We start from the raw sequence: 27,608 nt of genomic DNA, 5'->3' as shown, positions 1-27,608 counted from the left end.
CCCTGATGTTCCGTATCCTGGCGGTGGCCTACCCGGAGTTGGATGGGCGCTTAAGGACATCACAGCAGACACAAGGGGGTGAGTACAACCTCATTCTGTGGACTTTGCGTGCAGTGGAGGTGTCTGGGTGGGGGAGGTGGGCTGTGGGTGTCCCTAGGCCAGGGCGAGTTAGGTAGGCAAGGCCCCTTCGTAATGTAGGCCATGTGGGACTCTACCCCAGCTCAGAACAGAGGCAAGTTGATGTATAGTTGCCCCTTTGCCATCCATGTGCGCAGATTCCGACCATTGCCATGTAGGCCATATCCCAGAAATTGCATGTGCAGAGGGAAGGAGCACGGCGTAATGCATGGGGCTGCTGCGTCTGTCTTGTCTGCCAATGGTAGCGGTATGCCATGCACTAAAACTCTCTTTCTTCTGTCTCCCCCCCTTTTCCTGCTCTCCCTGTCCTTTTGTACATCAGCATCATCAGGCGGAGATACAGTGGCACTGGAGCACGAGGGAGCTGCATCCCACATGGCCATGGAGGGCCACACCACAGACTCTGAATGCAGTGGGACGGAGGGCGAGGGGTGCTTCACGTCGGCCACAGGATCACCAGCCAGCGACATGGACTCGTCCGCCGATGTGAGCTCCCCTGTGGTGGCGGCACCATCTGTGCGCCCCACTTCTACAGGTACAGCCGCCACCTCCCCTACCAGCACCGCCCTCCCAGCAGCCCCTCAGCGTTCGCCACGTGCCCGCTCACCCAGGAGGGTGGGCATCACCTTCGCCCCAGGCACCTCAGGCCCTGCCCCAGTCACCCCTGCAGCCCTCAGTGAGGAGGCCATTGACCTCCTCAGGTCACTCACTGTTGGGCAGTCTACCATTGTGAATGCCATCCAGGGTGTAGAACGAGAGTTGCAACACGGTAATGCATTCCTGGAAGGCATTCATTCTGGTCAGGCTGTCCTTCCACGAACCCTGCAATCTCTGGCCTCAGCACTGATGGCAGCCATTGTCCCTGTGTCCAGCCTCCCCCCTCCAACTTCCTCCACCCAGACCCAATCCCCTGTACCCCAGCCCATCCCAAGCACACCTACAGACCAGCCTGCACACAAGTCAACACCCAAAAGTAGCTCAAGCAAACATAGGCACCACACACACCACAGGCACTCACACAAGCATCACACCCATACAGACACAGCAACATCCACTGTCTCCACTGTGTCCCCCTCCTCCTCTTCTCCCTCCTCCCTCCCAGTGTTGTCTACACACACCTGCATGCACCACATCTACAGGCACTAGGACTCGCACCAGGACACCCAGAAACACAAGCCGCTCACCTGCACTCACCACCTCCACTGCCATTTACACGTCCCCTGTGTCCTCTCCCAGTGTGTCTGTGACGCCCCCTCCCAAAGTACCCAAACGCCGACAATCACTCACCCAACATCCATCCACCTCACGACAGCCTCCAGTACCTGCACCTGCACCCAAAACTCCTAAAGTGACACCTCCTACAACCACCTCCTCTACCTCCACTCCCAGACACCCTCCAGCTACCCATCCCAGTGTCCGTCAGAAACTGTCCCTCTGTCAAATTTACCTGTTTGCCCCCACCCCCCCCCCTCCAGTTCATCAGTCCTGTCGTAGCGCCTCAGCCAAAAAGCCTCCAGTGCCAGTGGTGCGTGTTCCAGGTTTTTGGAGTGCACCGTCCACCAGGGCAGGCAGTAGGACCCGGAGCCAAGGCACTGGCAGCCCACCCCCTGTAAAGGCTCTGAAATTGGAGAGTGGACGACGGGACCGTGTCAAGACTCCTGGTGGGACAACAACTGAAATGGGATCGAAGGCGATTGGTGAGTCAGCTGTAACTCCAAAGAAGGTGGGGAAGGTCCAGAGGAAGTCTGCCCAGCCTGTTGTGAGTGTCACGGCGGAGACGTGCGCCATCATTTCCGGCGGTCGAGACACAACCGCCAGCACCGTCGTTACTGGTCAGGAGACCACCGAGGGCCCAAGTATCGTTACTGGTCAGGAGACCACCACCAGAGTCACAGCCCAGGAGGGCCCAAGTATTGTTACTGGTCAGGAGACCACCGCCGGAGTCACAGCCCAGGAGGGCCCAAGTATCGTTACTGCTCAGGAGACCACCGCCGGAGTCACAGCCCAGGAGGGCCCAAGTATCGTTACTGGTGAGGAGACCACCGCCAGAGTCACAGCCCAGGAGGGCCCAAGTATCGTTACTGGTCAGGAGACCACCGCCAGAGTCACAGCCCAGGAGGGCCCAAGTATCGTTACTGGTCAGGAGACCACCGCCAGAGTCACAGCCAAGGAGGGCCCAAGTCTCGTTACTGGTCAGGAGACCACCGCCGGAGTCACAGCCAAGGAGGGACCAGGATCCCACAGCCCCGCTGGGCAATGATGGAACGTCAAGCCACACACCAATGTCCAGTGTGGAGATCGTCATGCCACACACCAATGTACAGTGTGGATATCGTCATGCCACACACCAATGTCCAGTGTTGAGATCGTCATGCCACACACCAATGTCCAGTGTAGAGATCGTCATGCCACACACCAATGTCCAGTGTGGAGATCGTCATGCCATACACCAATGTCAGTATCCAAACCGCCATGTCAGAGCACCGCTGAACAGTCCATAGACCGCCATGGTGAAGACCGCTGAACAGGGCAAAGACCGCCATGGCTAAGCACCGCTGAACAGGGCAAAGACCGCCATGGTGAAGACCGCTGAACAGGGCAAAGACCGCCATGGCTAAGCACCGCTGAACAGGGCAAAGACCGCCATGGTGAAGACCGCTGAACAGGGCAAAGACTGCCATGGCTAAGCATCGCTGAACAGGGCAAAGACCGCCATGTCAAAGCACCGCTGAACAGGGCAAAGACCGCCATGGCTAAGCACCGCTGAACAGGGCAAAGACTTCCATGGATAAGCACCGCTGAACAGGGCAAAGACTGCCATGGTGAAGACCGCTGAACAGGGCAAAGACTGCCATGGCTAAGCACCGCTGAACAGGGCAAAGACCGCCATGGTGAAGACCACTGAACAGGGCAAAGACCGCCATGGTGAAGACCGCTGAACAGGGCAAAGACCACCATGGTGAAGACCGCTGAACAGGGCAAAGACTGCCATGGTGAAGACCGCTGAACAAGGCAAACACCGTGTGAGTATGAATAGGCCGCCACATCAGACATCCGTATCCCATGTGCAGCTGGGACAGTGACAGGACATGAACTTTCACGGGGAGACTCATCCTGTCTGGGCACCAGTCCCACCCAGTACCAGTAGAGAACTGCAGATACTAGCGAAAATGTGGCTTTGCACTCCCCAGGATGTAACAGTGGGCAACCCACCCACTGTAGAGACTTGTGAGATTGTGGCTTTGCACTCCCCAGGATGTAACAGTGGGCAACCCACCCACTGTAAAGACTTGTGAGACTGTGGCTTTGCACTCCCCAGGATGTAACAGTGGGCAAACCACCCACTGTAAAGACTTGTGAGACTGTGGCTTTGCACTCCCCAGGATGTAACAGTGGGCAACCCACCCACTGTAGAGACTTGTGAGACTGTGGCTTTGCACTCCCCAGGATGGCACAGTGGGCAAACCACCCACTGTAAAGACTTGTGAGACTGTGGCTTTGCACTCCCCAGGATGGCACAGTGGGCAAGCCACCCACTTGTGAGACTTGAGAGACTGTGGCTTTGCACTCCCCAGGATACTTCAATGGGCATGGAGCCCCGTCGTGGACCTGGCTTCGCATTCATCTGGCTGAGGTTCCCTCCCTTCCCTTCCCCCTGAGGTGCCTGTAGTGTTTCTATCTGATGCCCCGGCAGTGTTCTCTCCGATTTTGGTCAGGTATCTATTGTGGGCCTCGCCCATGCATTTTTGGACTGTTGGTGCACGGACATTGTTGTGTACATATCTGCACTACTTCTTGTATTGTATATATAATTATGACAGATTTTGAGATATATATCAGTATTTTTTTGTATGACATGTATATTGGCACATTACAATGTTTGACCCAAATTCGCTTTGTCTTTGCATTCTTCCGGGGGGATTGTGGGTTGTTCATGTGATATTTTTGACTGCATTGGTGTGTATGTTGTGATATGCGAGCGGGGGGTGGGGGTGTTTGGTGGGTGTCCCCCAAACCTTTGCCTCCCCCGTGTCGTAGATGCAGTACTCACCGGTATCTTCTGTGCCTACGTCGCTGTTGGTCGTAGAGGAGCAGAAAGACAAAGGCAGGTAGGATTTGGAGTTCCGGCTCCATGGAGTTGTCGTTCCTCGTGGAGTGTGTTAAGGTGAGCGTTTTCCCATAGCAAAAGCTGTTTCCGCCGTGTTTTTATCCACGGAGAATCCGCCCCGGAAAAGGTGGCGGATTGGCCTGTCATAATAGTGTGGGCAGTACATTGTCTTCCGCCGGTGACCGCCGCGCTGTTTGTCTGTACCGCCGTGGCAGGTGATGTGTTAAAGTGGCTGTCTTTGTTGGCGGTTTCCGCCAGGGTCGTAATTCCCTTTTTTTGTCCACCGGCCTGTTTGCGGTATTTCCGCAGCTTTAACACCATCCGCCAGGGTTGCAATGACCACCTAAATCAGGTGTTTCAAAGAAGTGTGTTTTTTGATTAAATGTGATTCGTAATCGGGCCGGGAATAATAGGACATATGTTAACCCCTCAGTACGTAGTTGTTGTTTTACTGATTGGGAAGACACTCTGCGCTTCTGGACTGCTAGTGTGTAGTCTGGGTACAGGGAGATTCGGGTATTATCCACAACATTGGGGTCTAATTCCCTCGCCGCTTGCAATATCATATCTCTATCTCTATAGTTCACTATCCGTGATATCAATGGGCGTGCTGGTGCTCCTGGCGGAGGTTTCCTACCTGGTATACGATGAGCTCTCTCTACTGCAAAGTGTACCGACAATCGATTCATTGCTATCGACTTCAGCCAATCTTCTATATACTGTGTGGGGTCTCTCCCCTCCTTTCCCTCCGGGAGACCGATTATGCGTACATTATTGCATTGTGATCGTCCTTCTGCATCTTCGACTCTTTCCTGCAAAGCCTCTACTTGTTGCTGAAGATGCTCAATGGTAGTTTTATTTTCCCTGTGGGCTGGGAGGATCTCAGCGACGTTTGTTTCAGTTTGTTTTATTGTATCAGATAACTTCTTTTGGTCGTCCTTCAGGATACTTAGTTCTGTTGTAATCGAGCCCAATCTTTGCTCTATCGCTTGTCGTGAGTCTTTGATTTCCTGCCGGATGACGTCTAGCTTATCCGTTTGGCCTTGTGTAGATGTTGTCGGTGTTGGATCCTCAGAGGGCGGTGTCGCCATGTCCTCAAATTGCTTACCTTTTGTACGGCCCATCATTTTATGTTTTTTTTCGTTTTTTCTCCCTTCCCTTTTTTTTTGCCCCTCCTTCCTTTTTTTGTAACGTTTCCAGTCAAGTAAATCAGTGACTCTGAACCGTTCAGTTAATTCACCAGGGGGGGGCCTGCGCCAGTTACATTGTCTTTCAATACCTTTATAGTTTAATATTGGTTATTTACGTTGGGGACTCCTATGTTGTAAGGTGAGTGCTGTCTGTTTGTCTCATCACTGCTTAGCGCTGAATCTGAGGCCCTCTCATGGTGGGATGTACGCTTTGGCGCGCAAAATACACTTTTTTCGCTCGCAGGGTGGGAAATGCACCGTCTAACTTTCTTTACTTTTGTGCGTGTTGAGCGGCACTGGCACTTCTGTTCTTTTGTCCCTTGATTTCTCTCTTCATGCTTTATCCCACTCCATCTAGTTGCTCCTCAGCAGGTGGGGGGGAATGACAGATTCTACAGTGATCAGAGCGACACAGCCTTGGTTTTCGCTTGCAGCAGGAATCGTCGCAGTCTCTCCGGCTCTCCTCGCATCCGTCGGGCCGGCCGGTAATCTCCCAGTTAATTTTGCCAGTCGTGGCCCTCCCTTAATCCCAGCTGCCCCGCATGGGCTCTTCTCACTGCCGCATTGTGCCTCACACCTGCTACAATATTCTGTTGGAGGAGGGAGAGGGCGCAGGGGGGCCCAGGCCGGCTGTCCCTACAGCTCCCACCGCCACCGCCACGGCCCAGGCCTCAGCGCCTGGTATTTGCCTCGATCGCACCCCCCGCTCACCGCAGTACATCTTCTGCCTGGGCCACGTCCCGCCCCGACCTCGCCTCAACGTTGTAGGCCCAGCACTCGTCGGGGTCCAGCGGTACCTTCGTGTCTCTGGTGGGGAGCTTAAAGTCTGCTCCATAGACACTCCGCCATCACCCCCGCTCATCGATCGGTCCGGGAGCTGTAGATGGCCCCAGATTTCTCGGATTATTGTGGTTTGGCGGGCTCGGGTCGGGAGCTCCGCAATTAAGTGACCTCCATCTTGGGCGGTTAGCCACGCCCCCTCAAGTCCAATTCATAGATATAATACTTAATACCACAAGGATCAATGCTCATAATAAGAACATAAATTCTAGCTGTAATAGCTAAATCCAGTTAGTTTTTATAAATAAAAGTTCTCATCAAAGAATGTTTCTTCGTCAATTGGTAAATCCTCCTTGTTGCCAATTGATAGATTGTCCTTACTGTCTTAGTGGATCATCAGAACTGCCATCAGAGCTGCTGTGTCGCAAAGGAAACCTAGTTTGCACCACCTTGTAAATATGGCACTATGGTAGTGACCCGTTAGCATCACATTTGCGGCACAAATTTTGCTGCAAATGTGGCATTAATGGGTGCAAGGGCCTTGTAAATGTGGCCCTAAATGTGGCAGCCACACGACTGCAATAAATATTTTAAATATACAAAAAATAATCATCACTTTACCTGTACTCGACAACAGACAGGTGTATTAAAAAAATAGAGGGGGGCAAGCAAGAGAATCCAGGGGGTGAACCGAATTAGGGGCCTGGCCAGGCTCTGCCATCCCAAGCATGAACAGAGCCAACCAACAAAGCAGACATTTTTCCTGGCTGTCACTTGACACGTTCTAAGATCGCCTTTTCCTTTAACTCTCACGACCACAATTACTTATATTTCCACACACTCGTTTTTTTTCACTGTTTAGTTCCTTCCCTTTTTCTCGTATTTTCTCCTTTCCACCAGCCTCACTCCCTCTTTTTAACAGTCAGCCTCCCGGGTCTCTCGCAATCATTTTCCTGCTCGCTCTTTTTCCCTCCGTCCATTGTTCATTCCCGCTCTGTGTCTCTCTTGTAGGTTTGCTAATTGGGCCACGCCAGGCCCGGAGGACAAAGGAGACGCAGGCACACTGTATTCAGCCTGTAGGGAAACTGCATCAGCGCAGTCCCTCATTTATTAAACTACCTCGGTTCCACGTTCCGTCCGGACACTTGGAACCAGCTACAAAGTATAGAAGAGGCCGGGTGGCTCTCTACATCCCTCCCATGTTTTACTTCACACAGAAAAGGGGAAACAACCCAAAACAATCGAAAACACAAATGTATACATGTGAACACACACAAAATGTCAAAAACACCTAATAGGAGGCATGCGGCATCTGAGAACGAAACTCTTCTGATTACAAGACAGCCAGGACCCCACACACAGATCTCTATGAACATACAAAGTCTCGGAGCCGACTGTTAGGGATCGGATTGGGGCGTAGACTATAACGTCCGCCCCTACTTGGGGATCCCTCAGCAATGCCGTTTTCACCTGGATGATGTCAGGCACTTGGCGTCACCACCAGAGCGTCCCCATAAACCTTTCAACATCGCCATTTGCTTGCGGCCAGTAGGGCATAACCTTACGATGACGTATGGCCAACCCCTCAAGGTAGGACCGAAATTCCTGTCTGTGGAAAGGCGGGCCGTTATCTGTTCTGACTTCGTCGGGGAGGCCAAACATGACAAATGTTTTCTGAAGTACCGGCCTCACATTCTCAAACGCCGTGGAAGACACAACGTCCACGACAGGGAACTTTGTGCACGAGTCAATAATGACGACTGTCAGCCACCCGTCGGGGAAGCTCCCAAAGTCCATACTGACTTTTATCCATGGCTTCACACTCGCCGGCTCAGTGACCACGGGGCAACAGGGTGGCTCCCCTGAGGTGATGATACAGGAATGGCACTTTCCCACCAGTTCATCCACCTGGCTGTCCATGCTGGGGAACCATACCTTGGCCCGCCATCTTGCCTTAGTCTTTGCAGCGCCTTGATGGCCCTGGTGTGCTAGCTCCACTACTTTGGCCCACAGACTCTGGGGCAGCACGATTCTCCTTCCTCTCAGGACCAGTCCTTGTCCATCCGTGGACAATTCTTCTCGCACCCTCCACATTCCTTGCATGGCTGCTTTGTACTCCTGATTGGCTGCTTTGGTTCTTTCCAGGAACAACTTCCACTCTTTGTGTTGAAGCGCTTCTTTAACCTGGTTGAGGGTTGCATCCACCTTGGAGGTGTCTATAATGTCCCCTACACTCAGGGCCTTAGGGCACGCCGATTGCACCAGCATGTTGACAAATATCTCTGTACTCTCCTCGTCATTCTCCTGAGAGTCACTGGATGTGACTAGGGACGGGTGACGAGACAAATAATCTGCAGGGTTATTCACTCCTGGCCGATAGACGACTGTAAATCGGTAGGGTTGCAATAGAACAGTCCACCGTTCTATCCGTGGGGGCGCCAAACGAGGACAGCCAGCAAACAATGCGACCAAGGGCTTGTGATCCATCACTACCCGGAATTCTTGGCCATACAGGTATAAATGGAAATGTTTACACACCTACCGGATTGCCAGAGCCTCCCGTTCTATTTGGGCATAGCGTGTTTCTACTGAGGACAAAGCTCTACTGGCATATGCAACTGGAACCCACTCCTGCGGGTTTTGCTCCTGCAGAAGTACGGCACCTAGCCCTACTGGACTAGCATCTACCACGACCTCCGTTCGCCGGTGAGGGTTGAAGTATGCCATTGTTGACTTGTCGAGTAGCGCTGTCTTGATGTCGGCAAACGCTTTGTCCGCCATTGTACTCCATTCCCACCGATGCCCTGTCTTTGTGAGTTGTCTGAGGGGTTCAGCCATGGTCGCAAGCTGCGGGATGAACCTACCACAATATGTTGCCATGCCCAGGAAGCTTCTCACTTCTGTGGTGTTCTTCGGAATCGGTGCCTGACGGATAGCATCCGCTTTACGAGGGTCAACTTGCAGACCGTTCTTTGAAAAGACATAGCCAAAAAACTCTACTGACGTCTGATAGAACGCACATTTCCTTTTATGGAGTGTTAGACCTGCCTCTGATAACCTTTGCAGTGTAGCTCTTAGGTGTCGATGATGTTCTTCTCGGGTTTTGGAGTATATGAGGATGTCATCACTCAAGTTGATTACCCCTTGCAGTCCTGAGAGCGTCTCCCTTATCACGTTTTGAAAGACTTCGGCGGCCGAGGATACCCCAAAGCTTAGTCTTTTGTATCGCCTGAGTCCCACATGAGTTGAAAAGGTGGTGATATTTCTACTATCAGGCTCCAGTTCCAGCTGGTGATACCCAGCATTGAGGTCCAGCTTCGAGAACCACTGTGCACCATTCAGATCTGCTATGATGTCATCCATTGTAGGTGTTATGTGCCGCTCCCTTTTGATCGCCTTGTTGGGTAGGCGCATGTCAACACATAGACGGATAGCACCAGGTTGCTTAGGTTTCGGCGCTATTACCAACGGCGACACCCATGGTGTGGGCCCTTCTACCTTCTCGATCACTCCTTGATCTTCGAGTAGTTGTAGTTCCCTTTCCACGGCGGGTCGTAGGTGAAACGGAACTCGTCTATGCCTGAGAGCAACAGGTGTCACGCTGTGATCTATATGTAGCTTAACACTTTTGCCTTTGAGTCGCCCTAGGCCTTCGAAGAGCTGCGGAAACTCATCAACTAACCGTTCAGCGTCAGAGTCATATATTTGTCGTGCGAAAAATACTAGTTCAAGCTCCTCCTCGGTGTGGCACCCCAACAGCATACCTCAGTCTCCAGCCACCACGTAGAACCTTGCCAGTGCTGCCGCTTGTTCGCTGGACACTGACACCTCCACCGTGCCCTTCAGAGGGAGCGGTTCTTTGCCGCCATAATTGTAGATTTTGGTGGTGGTTGGGGAGAGCACTGGTGCGGGGGTTAGCTGCCTGAAGAGAGTCTCATCCATGACATTCACCGATGCGCCTGTGTCTATAAGCACTGTTGCTGGCTTGCCGTTGATGTGGACCTTGCTCATGGGTGGAGGTCGCTTTTTCAGTTGCCTCTCACCAGTGAACGAGATGACAAAGATGTCTTCATCTTCATCCTCTTCGAAGATGGGGTTTTTCTGAGTCATCGTCTCGCTAGAATTATTAGCTTCGGTGGTCACGCTTCTGACCTTGGTGTCTCTTCCTCTCCGGTTCCCTGGCCAGCCTTTTCCAGACCTGCATACTCTCACAAAATGGTTGTCCTTGCCACACTTGTCACATTGTTTTCCTTTGGCGGGGCACGCCATGGGTGGTTTGTGATCATACCCACAGCTTCGGCAGGTGCGAGCATTTTGTCTGCCAAAGTTCACCTTTCGTCCTGACGGTTGACGCGTTTGGATGGCCTCCACTTGCTCTTCCTTCACCGGGACCGGGGGTGCAGTTGATGCAGCTGCCATGGACTGCCCCCTTACTGCCGCCATGGCATCTGCTCTCACTGCTGATAACTCATGTGAACGCGCTAGCACCAGAATGTCATCAAGGGGCATACCCTGCTGGCGTAGGATGAGTTTCCTTAGTGCATTTGACCGACATCCTTGAATGATCTGCGCCCTGATCTCCTCTTGTTGATTCAGGCCTACGCATGAGCTTGCTAGTTTTCTTAATCGGGCATAGAACATGTCCATTGATTCAACATCAGTTTGTTGAGCCTGCCGAAGTTTAAAACGCTCAAAGTCTGAATTTAGTTGTGGGTCAAAATGCTTGTTGAGAGCTTCGACCGCTGCATTAAAGTCTGACTTATCACCTGTGTTGGGGAGCGCATCAAACAGTTCTTGCAGCTCATTCTCTCCCATTAACAGCATGAGAGACCTGCGCACGGCCCCATCTGTCTCTCTCGTGGCGCAGAAGTAATTCTCCAGTTGGTTCAGCCATAGGCGCCATCTTGGCAAAGCAGTTGCTGGGTCAATCAGTTGGCTAAATGGTGGCAGTGCGGTTACTGACGAGTCGGCACTGGGGCCCGCTTGCACAGGCGCCTGGGGGTTCTCCTACGGTGGGGCACTCATGGTGTGCTTTGGTTTCTTGTGCCCCTACTTCTTTATATGTTTATTTTCCCACTATTTATTTCTTTCTTTCTTAATTTTATTTTTTTCTCTTCTCTACAGGGGCTGCATTTGTTTGTTAATGTTCACTTTTGGTGTTCCAGGTTATTTGTTGATTTGAGTCTCTCTCTTTTTTTTTTTTTCAAGGCTTCCTGCCCTCTGTACTGTTTCGTTTTATTTAGCTTTCCCCCCTTTTTTTTTTGGTGGGGGAGGGGCTCCTGCTCCTATGCTGTGTTCCCCTCTCTGGGAAGCACAGCCCGAGCGACCTGAAGGCAGGGGTGCGTGTGCCCTGGATAGCACACGCCCCACGTGGTGTTACGGGGCTGCAAGAGCGCTGCCTCCGGTCCCGTTTCTGCACACGTTGTTTGTTTTGTTTTTTTCTTTTAGCTGCACTCGCAGCTTCCTTGTGCTGTGCGCGCCTTCTGGGCGACAGCACAGCCACTCGACAGAGTACGGGACGCCAAATGTCCCTCGCGGCAAGGAGGCGGGGCGCGCCTCGCAACTTAGAGTGCCCCGTGTCACTTGCCTGTTGGAGGTCCGACGCTACCAGCGCCGCTGGGCATGGAGCTCCAGACCGTTTCCTCTCCTCTTCTGGAGACGACGCGGGGTTTCAGCTGGCCCACTCGTCGCCACTGTAGGTTTGCTAATTGGGCCACGCCAGGCCCAGAGGACAAAGGAGACACGTGCACACTGTATTCAGCCTGTAGGGAAACTGCGTCAGTGCAGTCCCTCATTTATTAAACTACCTCGGTTCCGCGTTCCGTCCGGACACACGGAACCAGCTACAAAGTATAGAAGAGGCCGGGTGGCTCTCTACATCTCTCACTCCAGTGGTGACACAGTCAGCATGGATGCTTCATACAAGCATATCACTCATCCACTCTCAAATTCAGTATTCTGTGGGATACGGATTGCAGTCCTTACTGATCAAACCAATAGTAAACAGACTCTGCGCCGCGTTAGTAATGCCAGCATGTCGCCGCCTGCACTGCAGAGCTTATTCAAACAGTGCTGCAGCTGTAGATGGCCGAATGCCTTTGGGCAGAGTGGGGAGGGACGCAAGGGTACAGGAGGGCACCTCCATCCCGGAAAAAAATAAAAAAGGCAAACACCAAAGGACAAACACCGGCATCGGGAGAGTGTCAGTGTTTGCCCTACGGTGAAAAGTCCGCAAATCCAAACAAACATCTGGTTGAAGTTTTTAGCGTCAGTTAGTGTGTGGAAAAATATCAGTAACTTGTATAGTAAGTTTTCTCTCAGTAGGAAGTAACCATCCATGATAAATAAAGCCTCCTTCTTGAAATGGGGCACATACTGCCAACTCAGGCATTCTTTTAAGATGCTCTCTCTCATCCTTTTAGCTACCAGTGGGTATAATGGTAAGGTAAGGTCCCCGAGACACACAGCAGCTGAGCTGCCATAGGAGAGAAGTGAGGGGCCTACGACAAAACATACATCACATCCGGCTTCCTGATACTAGTGCCTGCCTTCCTCTCCCCTGTCCAGGCACAAACAAGCATGCACCTATGAATACACATGTTCTATCAAATACAAACACGTTCACACATCGGCCTACTTTCCTTATCTGAGACATCAAACGCAGCATTTGAACATGTAATGCTTGCTGCATTCAGCAAGGAGTAAGGTCTGGGGCATATTATCTAAGCTTCAAAAAGTTTATGGGTCTGAATTCTGCCATCAAATTTAGAGGTGCCTGCCAACCCTGCGGACAGCTCTCTGCTTGCTGTGACAGCGGTTCTTGCCATGGAAGACAAGTTTTTCAAAAGTTTTATGTTTTTCAACAAGCTCCCTTAGTAGGAGTTTGCCTTTGAAAAACAAAAAATAAAATGACCCCCATAGCACCCTTTTTTCATAGGGTGTGGGGGTCATAATGGTTTTTCTGTCTCTTACTGACAGGTTTTTCATGGCGGTGATGGACTGGAAGAATTAAGACCTTACGATGTCCACCCTAACTAGAGCAGATAGTATCTGTCAGGCCGTCGAAGAAATTATTCCGTCAATGGAGCCAAAAGGGCTCTGTCAGTGGAATGCTTTCTGTCTCTAAGTCAGTGTTTGACAGAAAGGGTACTCCATCGCCTTTGCCAGTACCCTGTCCACAAAACTCTACTCAGGCCTTTAACTCTCAGGCCATGCCTTGGAGCGCCCTCGTTCTTAGCTTAGATCTGTGCAGATCTAAAGACCTGTGGCAGAGACCTGTGCACAAGTAAACAGGTTTATGCCTGTCAGGAATCTCTTCGTGAATTTCTGACAGACACAAATGGGCTAAATTTGGTTGTAAACTTACATTTATGGCAAATGTATCTTTGTAGTTAAGCTGAAAGGTTTGCTTAATGTTCCTGATGCGAGTGAAACAGGAGAGGGAGGCAGAAGGGCTTTTGTGTGATTTTACTGTTGGTAACTGTGAATGTTGCATTTCTTAAGCTGTTTCGCACAAAGTCGGTGTCCCAAAAGCCACTTTGCACAAAAGACGGGCTTCATCACTCATAGCATATGGTGATCATATGGCAACAGGCATCTGGATCTCAGGTCCAGGGATGCAAACAATGCCTGCGATCAGTTCAATATTTCAGTACTGCTTTAAACGAAACACGTTATATCTTCAAGCTCACGTCTTTGTTTTGTAGGAGACGTCTGCTTAGCACAGGAATAGAATACAGGCATGTATTGAAGGTTCAAAATATTCACATTTATTTACATGTATATGAAGAAGACGAAACGGTGCACACAACATACTCATTGCCTACAGAAACAGATCTGACACAGTTTTGAAGCTGTCATCAACAGTGGTGTAGGATGGGTTTCAAGGCCCTGTGACACCAATGAAAATGGCTCCCTAACTCTGCACTGACGATAGCTATGCCTTTGGTCATCCTCAGATGTGGCCTAGTGCGAGTCTTTTTGGGAGCGAAGTTATCACAAGGTACAAGTCATAGTACAAGTCACAGTGCACCATCAAACATAGGCCACGCCCAGACAGTGAACAGGTAAATGAGGCCTTCAGATGCAATCCCCCTCGCAGCCTCTTTTCAGGAGAGAGGCCTCCGATGAGGCCATTGGACCAGGCCATTACTCAAAGTCACAGAAGGCTCCCTCGGCGCACATGAATAATGCAGTATGATATCTAGCTCATTATGTACTGTAAAACATTAGCACTACACTAAACCCAATTTCCTAAACACATGTAACGAAAACAAATGTCTTTTCTCTCTGAAGCTGTACTTCAGTCATTGCAATGTCGCTGCTGTGCATCGAATGTTTCTTTCATATGATTTCGTTCCAAGTTTGTGTGCAGCAGGAGTTTACCACAGGGTGCTGCTCTGCACTGCCCGGGTGTGTCCAGTTTTCTCTCAAGCCTCCACCTCCTGGAGGGGAGACTGAAGGGGAGGGAAACACGACAAAAAAACAAACGCTTCCTTCATCCTTCTCAATGGCCTAGTGCCAAGTTCCTTCTACAGATCTGGTGCTAGCAGGGGCCACACAAAGCCAATTTTGGGCACCACTGCTGGTGTGTCCCCTGCAGTTGCCGAAGACACCCTGACTCCACTATTACTTGCCAGCGCAACGAAGGGCGCGCAGTGAGGAGATGGGCGCAGACTGGCTGTGTGTGGTGCATTGAGGCCCACGCAGCTGCGCTCCAGGATTGAGCAGAGGTACCATACCGAAGGCAGCACAGCCAAAAGCTACGGCCTGTAACATATTGGAGCTACTGGGATATTACGAACTAACGAACAGGACAGCAGCCGCTGCTCTTTTTGATCAAAGAGCATGGGCATCCTAGGTAAGGCTGAGCAGTCAGGTGCGGGAGCCCTGCTCTTTGTCATGGGAGAAGTGAGGTTGAACAGCAGCATAAAGTGCCATCTCCTGGGCTTTTTCTGTTTCTGTGACACCAGAAAAACAATAGCTATACATATGTATTTATTTGTAAAGCGCTGACTTTGGGCATGTTGCCTGTAAGAGATTTTTAAAAGTTCATATTTTTGTATGACAATATGGAGTATTAACGATTTTTATGTTGGGACAATACACTAACAATATTTAACATGATTCAGTAATGCCACGTTTTAGTGAAAACACCATGTTGGATAAACTGGATACTGTTTCTGTCTGCTTTCCACTCCTGCATTCACTCCTTCCCATCAAGTTCCCAGCACATCTTCTCTCCCAACAGGCGCTGCCGAGGTGAATACAGTTGATGTAAGGTTTTTCTAGCAGTGATGAATGTAGAGGCTTATTAACAAAACGTTTAGGCCCATACTTATACTTTTTAGCGCCGCATTTCGGCGCAAAGTTACAAAATACAATCGGATTTTGAAAGTTTGCCCTGCTTTTGCGTTAAAAAGCGCCGCAAATGAGGCGCAAAAAAAGTATAAATATGGGGCTTAGTGTACTAGAGAGGTTGCAACATTCAAGGTTTCTTCTGCTGTGTTTCAGTGCTTAATTTGAAAAGAAAAAGGTGCCGGTGCCCAGAGCCCTCCTCTAAAACACGCGGCTGCTGCAATTAAATGAGGGAATACTGAGGCATCGTCCCCCTGAAGCCATCTCGGGCCTCTTTAATCCATTTACAGCCACTCTCTGCCCCTTTAGCTCACTCTAGCAGTTTTCTACATTCTCCCTTTGTGACGCTTTCTCGTTTTTCTCTTCTTTTGTATTTCCCATATGCGTCTTTTGCTCGTAGCAAATGCTTGAGGCAGAAGAATAAGCACCGGCCCTCCAAGCACAAATTAAGCACTGCTGTGTTTCCATAGCTCCGTTCAGTTTTGAACATTCATGAGCAGTCTTTGTTTAGTGGTGCATATTCTGTTCAAAACATCTCCAGATGACAGTGATGTAGAAAAGCAGGATGTTCTCTTAGAAAATGCGATAATGCTAACATATGACGTGAAATACTCTGATTCGCCAAAGAATTGTTAAGAGATCATGGCAAGCTAAATCTGAGTTTTTAGCACATTTTTTATGCAGGAAATGTGTTGAAGAACCCCTCGGATTTTGGGGGTGAGTCAGAAGATGTTTGAGCTTTTCCTAGTGAAGGAATAGTCACACATTTGTTGCTAACAGAAGACAGCATTCCACTGTTTTGGAAAGAAAATGCTGTAAGCTCTCTCTCCAGTGCAGACTTTGCTACATGTGATGTTTTTATCAGGATTAGAGATCCAGATTCAAGAGATGCCATCAGGAGGTGAGGTAGCTGCTGTTAGTCTGTAGTCCAAGTTCAGTGAAGCGGCGAACAAAGAACAAAGGCAGCAAGCAGTCAGTGTCAGCGAGTGTGTATGTCTCCATGTGTAGGGTAGATTGGTGTCACGTATGCCAACAGCATTAAGCGCCACGTGCTCTTAAAAGTGTTTAATTACCATTTTCACTCATTGTGCATTCTCAGGTTTAGCAAAACCCTAAAACTACTGGCTGAGTATTTACCAGTTGTTGACATCCTCTGTAGGTCATAATAATGATTAATTTCTGAATGGCCTTAGACCCCCATCCCAAACGATGATTATGAGTGATGCAGAGAACTTGTACTTCAAGTTCACTCTATGTTACAGGCACATGCCCCTTCACCATTCGCCAAGCACCCATCTATGCCAGAGGCAGATCTGGGGCGCGGGGCTGGGGGTTGAAGGGGCTCCTCTGTCTTCATTTTGAGCTCTGAAGCTTCCCCATGCCTGACCACAATGATCGGATGTGCGGTGGAGAACCAGGTAAGGATTGCAAGTCATGAAACTGATTATCTGTTTCTTCTGCAGCTCAGCTCTGAACACAAGTGGCTGGGCCTGGGCTGGGTCATGATGGTACAGGCAGTAGAGAAGTACGAGGTATTTTCTGCCCCTGAGCCCACTGCAGGCTATGATGCTGGGAAAGGAGCTCAGCATCAAGGACACTATGTTGCTGAGACTAAGAGATGAATATGCAATAAAAAACTTTCAGTTACTTTCTTCATTAATACACTACATGATCCTGGCTTTTCTAAAACGGAGTGAAAGTTAGAAGAGACAGAAGCGTCAGGGATTATGCGTGTCTGTCTGAACTACAGTCAAGGTTATAAGTCATCATAGTTCAGAGCTGCAAAATTATGGCCAAATATATGGAGCAAGAATAGAGCCCCTGTTTTCCCTATATCTGGTCTGTTTTAACTCATGTGCATGCCTAGCCTTTTCATTTTGTGAAGGAGGGGAACTATCTGCTTGTGCGAAATATAACAGAAGCAGAGTTTTCTATCAAGTCCAGGACATTTTTATTTGCACTCTGTGATTATTAACCCTGTACTTTACCTTACTAATAAATTATTGCTACAACTCCCAGAATGCACAAATAAAAACCTAGACTCGGTGAGCTACACTCTCATGGATCTGTGGAATTTAAGAGCTTTGCTCACTGTACATTTGTGGGCGTAGAGGAGGTGCATTGTAAATAGTGTACTAGAGAGTTGATGTGCATTTAGGAGGTACTGACACCGATTTGTGGGCACATCTGTGTTGCGCCGCGTGGTGCGGCGCGAGCCGAGCATTCGGCTCGCGCCGCGCAGCGCGTTCTCAGGACGCGGCGCGCCCCGAGTCTTCTTTGTACAGCGCGAGGCCCCAGATATTATTTTGGGCCTCGCTCTGCCTTCTGTGGTGTCCCTGTTCTCCCCTGACCCCTCCTTACCTGTTTCTTTTTCTTTCTTCTTCTTCTTTTTCTTCTTTACTTTTTCGAGGCATTTTCTGTCCTTTCTTTATGTCTTTCCCCTTTCCCATGTTACCTTTTTCTTCCCAGCATTCCTTGGTCCCTATTTTCTATGGTTCCTGTTCTATTCTATCCTATGTACTTTTTCCCTATCTAAAATGGTGTCTTTTTACTTCCTGTTGGTCACTTCCTGTTTCTTGGTATATAAGGGCTCTGTTTTCTCCCTTTCCTTGCGCTGCATCACTTTCTGCTCAGATTGTGTCTTCGCTCCTGATTCTTAGCCTTTGGTTCTGAATCTTTTCAATTTTGCATTTACCTGCATTTTGTTCCTGTTTGATTCCTGGTTTTGTTTTCGTTTCAGGAATCCATTTTTTTGAGGTTTTTTCCCCTTTATTGGGGTTTTTTCCCTCTGGCACTAATTCTAAAGGGCACGGTCTGTTCTTGGCGTTTCCACTGCCTTCAGCACCGTGGCTACTAGAAAGAGTCGCCCCTTTTTGGGCCAAAACCGAACCCTCAAGACCTACGCCACTAGATCTGCGGTTTCCAGGCGCCAGCAGCACGTGAGTCGTGACAGAATGCAGCGCCAAACCATTCCGACATCTTCTGATACTATGGATGACACAGTGGCGGCGGCTGCAGATCCTGATTCATCTTTTTTGACTACTATTCACCAACAAGCTCAGGAATTGCAACAATTGCGCAACGAGAATGCGGTCTTACGACAGGCTTTGGCCCTCCGCAGTGGCGATGTTCCGACTATCTCCGCCTCAACGCCTCGCTTCTCTGGTGAACCAACTAAACTGCGTGAATTCCTGGATGCATTAACGGTTTACTTCGCCTTCAGACCTAGCCAATTCTCTCATGACAGGACAAAGGTGGGATATCTTATTAGTGCATTATCCGGTCCTGCCTTGGCCTGGGCAACCCCGATGGTGTCATCCAACGATCCAGTATTGTCGGACTATTCTGCCTTCGTGACCCGCTTCAAACAAATGTTTAGTCGCCCAGGATTGGAAGCCTCGGCAGAGGAAGCATTATGTGATATCCAGCAAGGTTCCCAGGATGTCCTCCGATATATTACACGTTTCCGTCAATTAGCGGCAGAGACCACTTGGGTAGAGCGTACCCTGGTAACTTTGTTTTGCAGAGGACTTAAGGAAGAAATTAAGGATGAATTAGTACATTCCACCAGAGTTGAAGATCTTCGTGGCCTCATGGATCAAGCACTTTCCATCGAGTATCGTCTTCAAGAACGACGAATGGAGAAGAGAAGGAGTAGAGGAGCATCTCAGCCAAGCTCTTCACGGATGTATCCACCTCATCCTGAGGAATCTCGTCCTCCTGCTAAAGATATAGAAGGGGAACCCATGCAAGTGGATACTGCTCGAGGGCCACTCTCTGCTAGTGAGAAGGAAGACAGACGGAAGAAGGGATTGTGCCTCTACTGTGGTTCTGCTGGTCACCTGCTTCGTACATGTCCTGTACGTCCACCTAGACCCTTGGGAAACGCCACCTCCCGTCCTCTGTAAGAAGGGAGGGGACGGGATCATCGGCTATACCTTCTATCAGCTCATTCAACGACAATACAACTTACTTGTTCGTGTTACCAGTCATATTACAACTACCTGATGGCCGCCAAGAAAGAACTATGGCATTATTGGATTGTGGTGCTAGTGGTATATACATGGATAAGACATGGGCCACTAATCTGCAAATTCCCACTCAACCCAAAGACATTCCTGAACAAGTACACACCGTGGATGGATCTTTAATATCCTCAGGTCCAGTCGATACTACGACCTTGATGTTAAATTTACAGTTTGGTAATCATCAAGAACACCTCTCTTTTGATCTCATTTCATCTCCCAGCCATACCATTATTCTCGGAATTCCATGGTTTACTAGACATAACCCATATGTGAACTGGGTAACCCGGACAATTTCTTTATCCTCACAGTTTTGTCAAGAAAATTGCTTTGCTTCCGATAAATATTGGTCACCAAACAGATTAACACCTATGAAGAGTACTACGGAGTATTCCATCAACACTGTCCAAGGGGTTCCTGAACATTATTTAGAGTTCCAAGACGTGTTTCAAAAACCATCCAGACCTGTATTACCTCCACATCGAGAGTACGATTGTGCTATTCCTTTGGAACCTGGAACAGTCGTCCCCTTTGGGAGGATGTATTCTCTCACGGAACCTGAAAAGGAAGTTCTTAAGGAGTATCTGGAGGAAAATGTACAGGGTGGTCTCATTGTTCCATCATCTTCTCCAGCAGGGGCTCCTCTCTTTTTTGTACCTAAGAAGACCAAAGATCTTCGTCCTTGCATAGACTTTCGAGGCCTAAACAAGATAACTATAAAGGATCGTTATCCTTTGCCCCTCATTAAGGATATTTTAGAGGCAGTCAGAGGGGCTCAACGTTTTACCAAGTTGGATCTTCGGGGAGCTTACCACCTTTTACGTATAAAAGAAGGAGACGAGTGGAAAACAGCATTCAGGACACCGTTCGGTCATTTTGAATATAAAGTCATGCCCTTTGGTCTTACGAACGCTCCTGCTATATTTCAAAGGTTTATGGACTCAATATTTTCCGATCTCTTGAACCAGACACTCGTAATCTACTTGGACGACATCCTTATTTTTTCCAGACACCCCGAACTCCATTCTTCTCATGTGAAACAAGTCCTTCACAGACTCCGAGCACATCAACTATTCTGTAAACCCGAAAAGTGTGAGTTCGATAAGACGGAAGTCAAATATCTGGGTTATCATTTAAGTTCCACCGGCATAGCTATGGACCTAGAAAAGGTACAAGCAATTCTAGAGTGGCCTTCTCCCTCTTCTATCAAAGAAACACAATGTTTCCTAGGATTAGCAAATTTTTACCGACAGTTCATTCAAGATTTTGCTAAACAGACCAGCCATATAACCCATACCTTAAAGAAGGAAAATCTAAAACAGGGGTTTGTCTGGACCAAGGCGGCTGAAACAGCTTTTCAAGAATTAAAGAAGGCATTCACTCAAGCTCCCATCTTGAGACATCCAGATACCAATAAACAGTTTATCGTAGTTACCGATGCTTCCGAAAAAGCTATTGGAGCAGTCTTGCTTCAACTTCAAGAAGATGATGGTCTTGAACATCCTGTTTTCTATTTGTCCCATATTCTCTCTTCAGCTGAACAACATTACTCTGTACTAGAAAGAGAGTTGTTAGCTCTGAAGACAGCCTGCATCGAATGGAGACAGTTTCTGATGGGATCCAAGGAGCCTTTCGAGGCGAGAACAGATCACCGTAATCTGCAATGTCTACGTAATTTTGTATGCCAAAATAGTCGCCAGGCGCGTTGGGCCTTTTTCTTTAGTCAGTATGACTTTTACATCACCTATATTCCTGGATCTCAAAACATTCTGGCTGATGCTCTGTCTCGACGCTATCCAGATTGTACTCCTTCCCCATCTCAGTTTCTACTGGAGCCTAGTAAGATCATTGGAGTTGCTCAATCTTTTCTGGATGAGGTACAACTGGAGTATTCCAGCCTGTCTAATAGCGAAATAGAGAAATTAAGAACCTTTTTATGCAAGAAAGAAGGATTCTTTTTTCATCAGAAGCTGTTATTCCTCCCTACTAACAGAGTGCGAGACAAAGCATTACAGATGTGCCATGATTCACCGGTTGCCGGACATAGAGGTATTAAGGCCACACAAGAACTTCTTTCGCGATCTTTCTGGTGGCCTACCTGGAAATCAGATGGCGAAAGATATGTTCAGGCTTGTCCAATATGTGCCCAAGTCAAGATTCCCCGTAGCAGACCTGCAGGATTGCTACAGCCTTTGCCAGTTCCACCAACGCCATGGCATACTATTTCCACTGACTTTATGTGTTCACTTCCGCCATCAGCTGGAAACCAGGTTATCATGGTCACTGTTGATTCTTTCACTAAGATGGCCCACTTTACTGCTCTAAAGAAATTACCAACATCCCAAGAATTGAGCCAGATATTTATCAACCATATTTTCCGTCTCCATGGACTTCCACATACCATTGTGTCTGACAGGGGTCCCCAGTATATTTCCCGGTTTTGGAAACATTTTTGCAAGACACTGAATATCAATATAGCACTATCATCCGGTTTCCATCCTCAGACCAATGGACAAACTGAGCGTTTGAATCAAGGACTAGAACAATACCTTCGTTGTTTTTGTAATTCCACCCAAAGCAACTGGAACACTTATCTTCCTATTGCTGAATATTCCTACAACAATTCTGTCCATAGTGCCTCCAAGGTCACTCCCTTTTTCTGTTCCTATGGCTATCATCCGACCTCTTTTCCTACTGCTCCTCAATCTACCTCTCCTCTGCCTGCCATTACATCTTTTTCCAAACGTCTCCTGCAACTCCATAAGCTCATTAGATCTAATTTATTGCACACTAAGAGGTATATGAAGAAGATCGCTGATAAGAAACGTGGACCCACTCCTGATTATCACCCTCAGGATAAAGTCTGGCTTTCTTCCAAATTCTTGCCCTCTCGTCTTTCTCTGAATAAGTTCACGCCTCGCTATTATGGGCCTTTTCGTATTCTTCAGTTGCTCAATCCTGTCACTGTTCGTCTTCGCTTGCCTCATACTTGGAAAATTCATCCGGTCTTTCATGTATCCCAACTCAAACCTTATGTCCCTGATCCTTTCTCTCGTCAGTTTCCTTGTCCTCCTCCTGTGTTGGTGAATGATGTCCCTGAATATGAGGTTCAAGAAATTTGTGACTCTCGCCTTTTTCACCAGCGTCTTCAGTATTTGATTCACTGGAAGGGTTATCCTCTTAGTGAATGCTCTTGGGAAGATGCTTCTTCTGTTCACGTCCCTCTTTAGATTTCTCGTTTTCATCGTTTGTTTCCCTTCAAACCTGGACCTTCGGGGGGGGGACCTACTGTTGCGCCGCGTGGTGCGGCGCGAGCCGAGCATTCGGCTCGCGCCGCGCAGCGCGTTCTCAGGACGCGGCGCGCCCCGAGTCTTCTTTGTACAGCGCGAGGCCCCAGATATTATTTTGGGCCTCGCTCTGCCTTCTGTGGTGTCCCTGTTCTCCCCTGACCCCTCCTTACCTGTTTCTTTTTCTTTCTTCTTCTTCTTTTTCTTCTTTACTTTTTCGAGGCATTTTCTGTCCTTTCTTTATGTCTTTCCCCTTTCCCATGTTACCTTTTTCTTCCCAGCATTCCTTGGTCCCTATTTTCTATGGTTCCTGTTCTATTCTATCCTATGTACTTTTTCCCTATCTAAAATGGTGTCTTTTTACTTCCTGTTGGTCACTTCCTGTTTCTTGGTATATAAGGGCTCTGTTTTCTCCCTTTCCTTGCGCTGCATCACTTTCTGCTCAGATTGTGTCTTCGCTCCTGATTCTTAGCCTTTGGTTCTGAATCTTTTCAATTTTGCATTTACCTGCATTTTGTTCCTGTTTGATTCCTGGTTTTGTTTTCGTTTCAGGAATCCATTTTTTGGAGGTTTTTTCCCCTTTATTGGGGTTTTTTCCCTCTGGCACTAATTCTAAAGGGCACGGTCTGTTCTTGGCGTTTCCACTGCCTGCAGCACCGTGGCTACTAGAAAGAGTCGCCCCTTTTTGGGCCAAAACCGAACCCTCAAGACCTACGCCACTAGATCTGCGGTTTCCAGGCGCCAGCAGCACGTGAGTCGTGACAATCTGAGCTCAGAGAGATCCTGCAGATCAGGACCTGGGTGCACTGCCGAGGTCAGAAGGTTCCCAGTTCCAGTGCATGAGCAGGTGATTTCAGTACATCTGCGTTGTGGACTTGACTCCAGGCACCTGAATTTAAAGAAATAAGACTGGCCGTGATAAATTGCTAAGGAATTATGCTAAGGAACTTCAAATTATTGACAGCCTCTTTGATTATCAAGTCAGTCGTCCGGTTATCACAGCATCTGCTGATACCTAAACTCCAACCTGACCTTCACACTGGTGGACTGGCTTAGAGAAAAGGGATTGAATGCTAGAGGCACCGGGCGCTACCTGTGAATACGACATTCCCTTCGTATCATCCCTTTAATACCTGCCAGCATGGTATGCAAATATAAACTGACGTTACGTCATTTACAGAAGTGCATTAGAGTACATGCGGTTGGAGGTAAATATTTGGGTCCTACCGTTGCCGGCGATGACTGCTTCTCCCTCCGGGCAGTCGCTGTTTCTCATACACACCGCGTCCAAGATGCCAGCGCTCTGCAAAACACAATGGCCGCCATTAATTTCTGGTTCTTAGAACGTAGACTTCTCTGTACTTCCCATTGGGCGCAACCTATTCAATCTGCATACGGAGTGTGGGCTATTCTTTTATTTAGTGTTAACATTCCATAGCATTACCACTCTCACTGAACTCGTACTTAGCAAAAAAAGTAAAACTATAAAAATGCCAAACCTCTTTTCGCTTCATCATCCTCACCTGTCACTCAGCAAGAGGCCTAACGTTCACTTGTGTCACTTCACGTGCTTCACGTTGCACATCAGTCACAGTACAACGTATGTCACGCGCCGCTCTTCAGATTGAGAAAACTGGGGATTACACTCTGGCATTTCCAAACCAGCAGAACCAGGTACTGGAATCTCGTTCACGTGACCTGCCACTCCTGACAGATGGATAGCCCTCACGGGGGGCAATCGAGGGTGGTGAGGACGAAGTACATGCCAGACTTTCCCATACTATGATTATTTATATATTTGTTTCCAGAGCGCGCCCCACCGAAGGTGTCAGCCTATGAGGAGCAAAGATGTGACGGTTCGCATCACTTGCAAAGATCACCAACAAGAGACACATTTGACAAACTGAAATTCCACCTAACCACATGAACAATAAGAGTGATTTTAGCGAGGCAAACGAAGAGAACCGACAAGATGAAGTACAGATTCAGTCCGACAGGGCAGAAGGGGGAGTAGAGAATTAACGGATGACAAAACAAACAAGAGGAACGTGGGCAACGTGAGTCAGAAGAAGTCAGACTCAGGACGTGATGTGCGTTTGTATCTAAATTTTCCGTATCTGAATGCCCTGAACATCTGGCACAGATCTGAGCCCTCCTGTGCCCACAGTGGACACTCCATACATACACTTTGTGTACGATTTTTTCACAATGTAAGCCTAATTTGCACATCAGGAATAACTAGGATATCTATTAGGTTCTGGAATCTGCCCACCAAACCCGCCACATCTCCACAACCTGTCGTCCCCTGTCCCCACACCCTAGTTCTCATCCCTCTTATGCCATCATCTTTCACAGAGTTTTTACTTTGCAAGCAAAGCTCTGCTTGAAGCCCCTTTCCTCCCACTCATTGGTGTGTTAATCATTAGTACGGCATGTGCGACAGCACTAGGCCTTTGAGTCTGTGGAACCCACTGCTGCACACTTACTGCTGCTTTTTTACTAGCCAATCAAGGGACAGGCATTTAGTACCAATTAATACTATGGTACCAGCCAATACTACCGGCCTCTCCCGAGAGCAGGTTTCCTTCCTAACACTGTCTTCTGTACTGACTGGGCTTCCTTACTATCTTGGCTTCCTCTTCCTCACTTCTGATTGTCCTCAAGCTTTCAACCCGCCCTTGAGGCTTTCTTCCTTTGCACCACAAACAGTAGGCATTTCTAGGTCTGCTGTCAGCCAAGACCTTTTGATTTTACTAAAATTATATGTATAAATACTTACATAAGGGCTTTCAGCCACCTCTCTTTATCCTTGGTCTCTTCTTGTGCCATTCACGTTTCCACTCACTACATACAGCATGGGTCAGCCTACTTCAGCTTAGGCCTAATGTCACTTTGAATGACTGCATTTAGCCCATTCACAAGCAGCACATCCACACACAAGGTTGTTTCCTTCAGTGCCAGTGTTTTTGTTTTTGTTATAACTTTAGAGTTGCCTTAAATTGTAGAGCCTGACGTGATAGCAGGATACTTTCTACCAGGTGAGAGCACTGGGCACATTCAAGCTTTATAATTTCCTGTCTCCCCGCAATGCTGATGTAAATTCCTTTTGTAGTTGTCTTTGTTTATCTAACTTTTTTCTTTTTCACACCATACACCAGCTCACATGAACTCTGAATATAAGCTCATGAGGGTGCTCTGTCTTTGCAGCCCCGTATGTTTTTCTTTCTGTCCTTCTTTCTTCTTTCTTTTTTATTTCTTTTTTTTCATTCTTTTTCTTTCCATCCTTCTTTTCTTCCTCTTCTTTCCCTTTTTCCTCTTTCTTTTCGTTTTCTTTCCTTCCTTTTTTCTTCGCTTTTCCTTTTTGCCTTCTCATTTATCTTTCTTTCTTTCCTTCTTTCTTTCTCTCTATTTCATTTTTATTTCTTGCATTCCTCTTTTGTCCGTCTTTCTTTCTTTTTTCTTGCTTTGCTTCTTTTCTCTTCCTGTTTTCCATCTCTTCATCCTGCTTTCTTTTGCCCCCTTTTCTTTCTTTCCTTTTTTTTCTGTTTTCTTTCATTCTTCCCTTCTTCCTAAAGGCAAAAGTCTGGCAGTCAAGGACAGAAAAATTGCTTTTTTTAAATCTGTGTTAGCCACCGCCTTTTAATTTTTCTAAAATTATGTGTATAACATAGCACCTATAGGGGTTTTCAGCCAGCTTTTGTCCATTAGTCTGTGGTTCTGTCATTCACATTTGTCTTCCAACATGCATCAAGGGACAATGTGTCAGCCCACTTCAGCCAATGGTAGTAGTTAGCCCACTTCAGCCCATAGCTGTAGCTTGCTGCAAAATACATTTGTATTTTGTAAGTTTGCACCACTTTTGCGTCAAAAAATGGCGCAAATGCGGCGCTAAAAAAATATAAATATGCGCCTTACTTTGTAAAATTGAAACGTGTCACAGCAAAGCATTGTTGAAGATTACGTGTTAGTGCCTTGTGGCGACCCTTGACTACACAGTGACATTCCATTTCACCTCCCTTGTTACAATAGATTTAAAATTGTCATTTCTAAATAAGAACAGGATTTTTAATTACAGGTTGACTTGCAAATCGACAGATGCTATATTAACCAAATTCACCTCTTATCCCTCGTTGCCGCTAGAGGACAGTGGCAGCATAACAATGACTGCAGTGCTCAGATCTGTGCTGTCAAGCTTCTGACCAATATTTGGAGTGCTGAACTTTTCATAACAAATCAACGATGTTAACAGGAAGGATGTGGTCTAGCTATGCTTTTGCAGGTGCCGAGGTGAGTTACAGTTTTTGTTGAGCATAACACACCCATTCTACTGGCAGACTGAGCAATCATCTCTCCATCAACACCTGTCTACAGCAGGGCCTGATTTAGCGCCCCGCTCCCCCAAAACCTCCTCCTCGGATTCCTTCAACTACCACCCTGCAAAATTGCCCCTCATCTCGCCATAGCCTATCTCTCTAACATACCTTGTATTTGTTTTAAAGCGCTGGTAAAGGCTGGTTTTACTAATCCACGCAGCTGTCCATATAAAATACAGATCTGTTTCTTGCAACAGGCACATTTATGTTCTGCACTACTTTATGGCGAGACAAAACTGCACCTAGACAAATATCTAACCTTTCTTTCTAGCTGGAGCATTAATCACAAGAGTTATCTTGACATTTGTATTTCTGTCTGACAGCTGGATGCACAAAGATCTCTGCAGGAG

General features: G+C 48.0%; 1 protein-coding gene across 3 annotated transcripts in view; it reads right to left on the bottom strand.

Annotated features, from left to right (window-relative positions):
• The window catches only part of P2RX5 (purinergic receptor P2X 5), a 428,476-nt gene that overhangs the window by 129,893 nt on the left and 270,975 nt on the right, over positions 1-27,608 (bottom strand). For all 3 annotated transcript variants that reach the window (XM_069226337.1, XM_069226338.1, XM_069226339.1), the window contains one exon: positions 24,113-24,188. In XM_069226337.1, the coding sequence (XP_069082438.1) occupies positions 24,113-24,188 (76 nt within the window). The remainder of the gene's footprint in view (positions 1-24,112; positions 24,189-27,608) is intronic.

The sequence above is a fragment of the Pleurodeles waltl genome, chromosome 3_1, assembly GCF_031143425.1.
Source record: "Pleurodeles waltl isolate 20211129_DDA chromosome 3_1, aPleWal1.hap1.20221129, whole genome shotgun sequence".
Lineage (NCBI taxonomy): Eukaryota > Metazoa > Chordata > Amphibia > Caudata > Salamandridae > Pleurodeles > Pleurodeles waltl.
The sequence above is the reverse complement of the archived record's forward strand: the minus strand, read 5'-3'. Positions and strand labels throughout refer to the sequence as shown.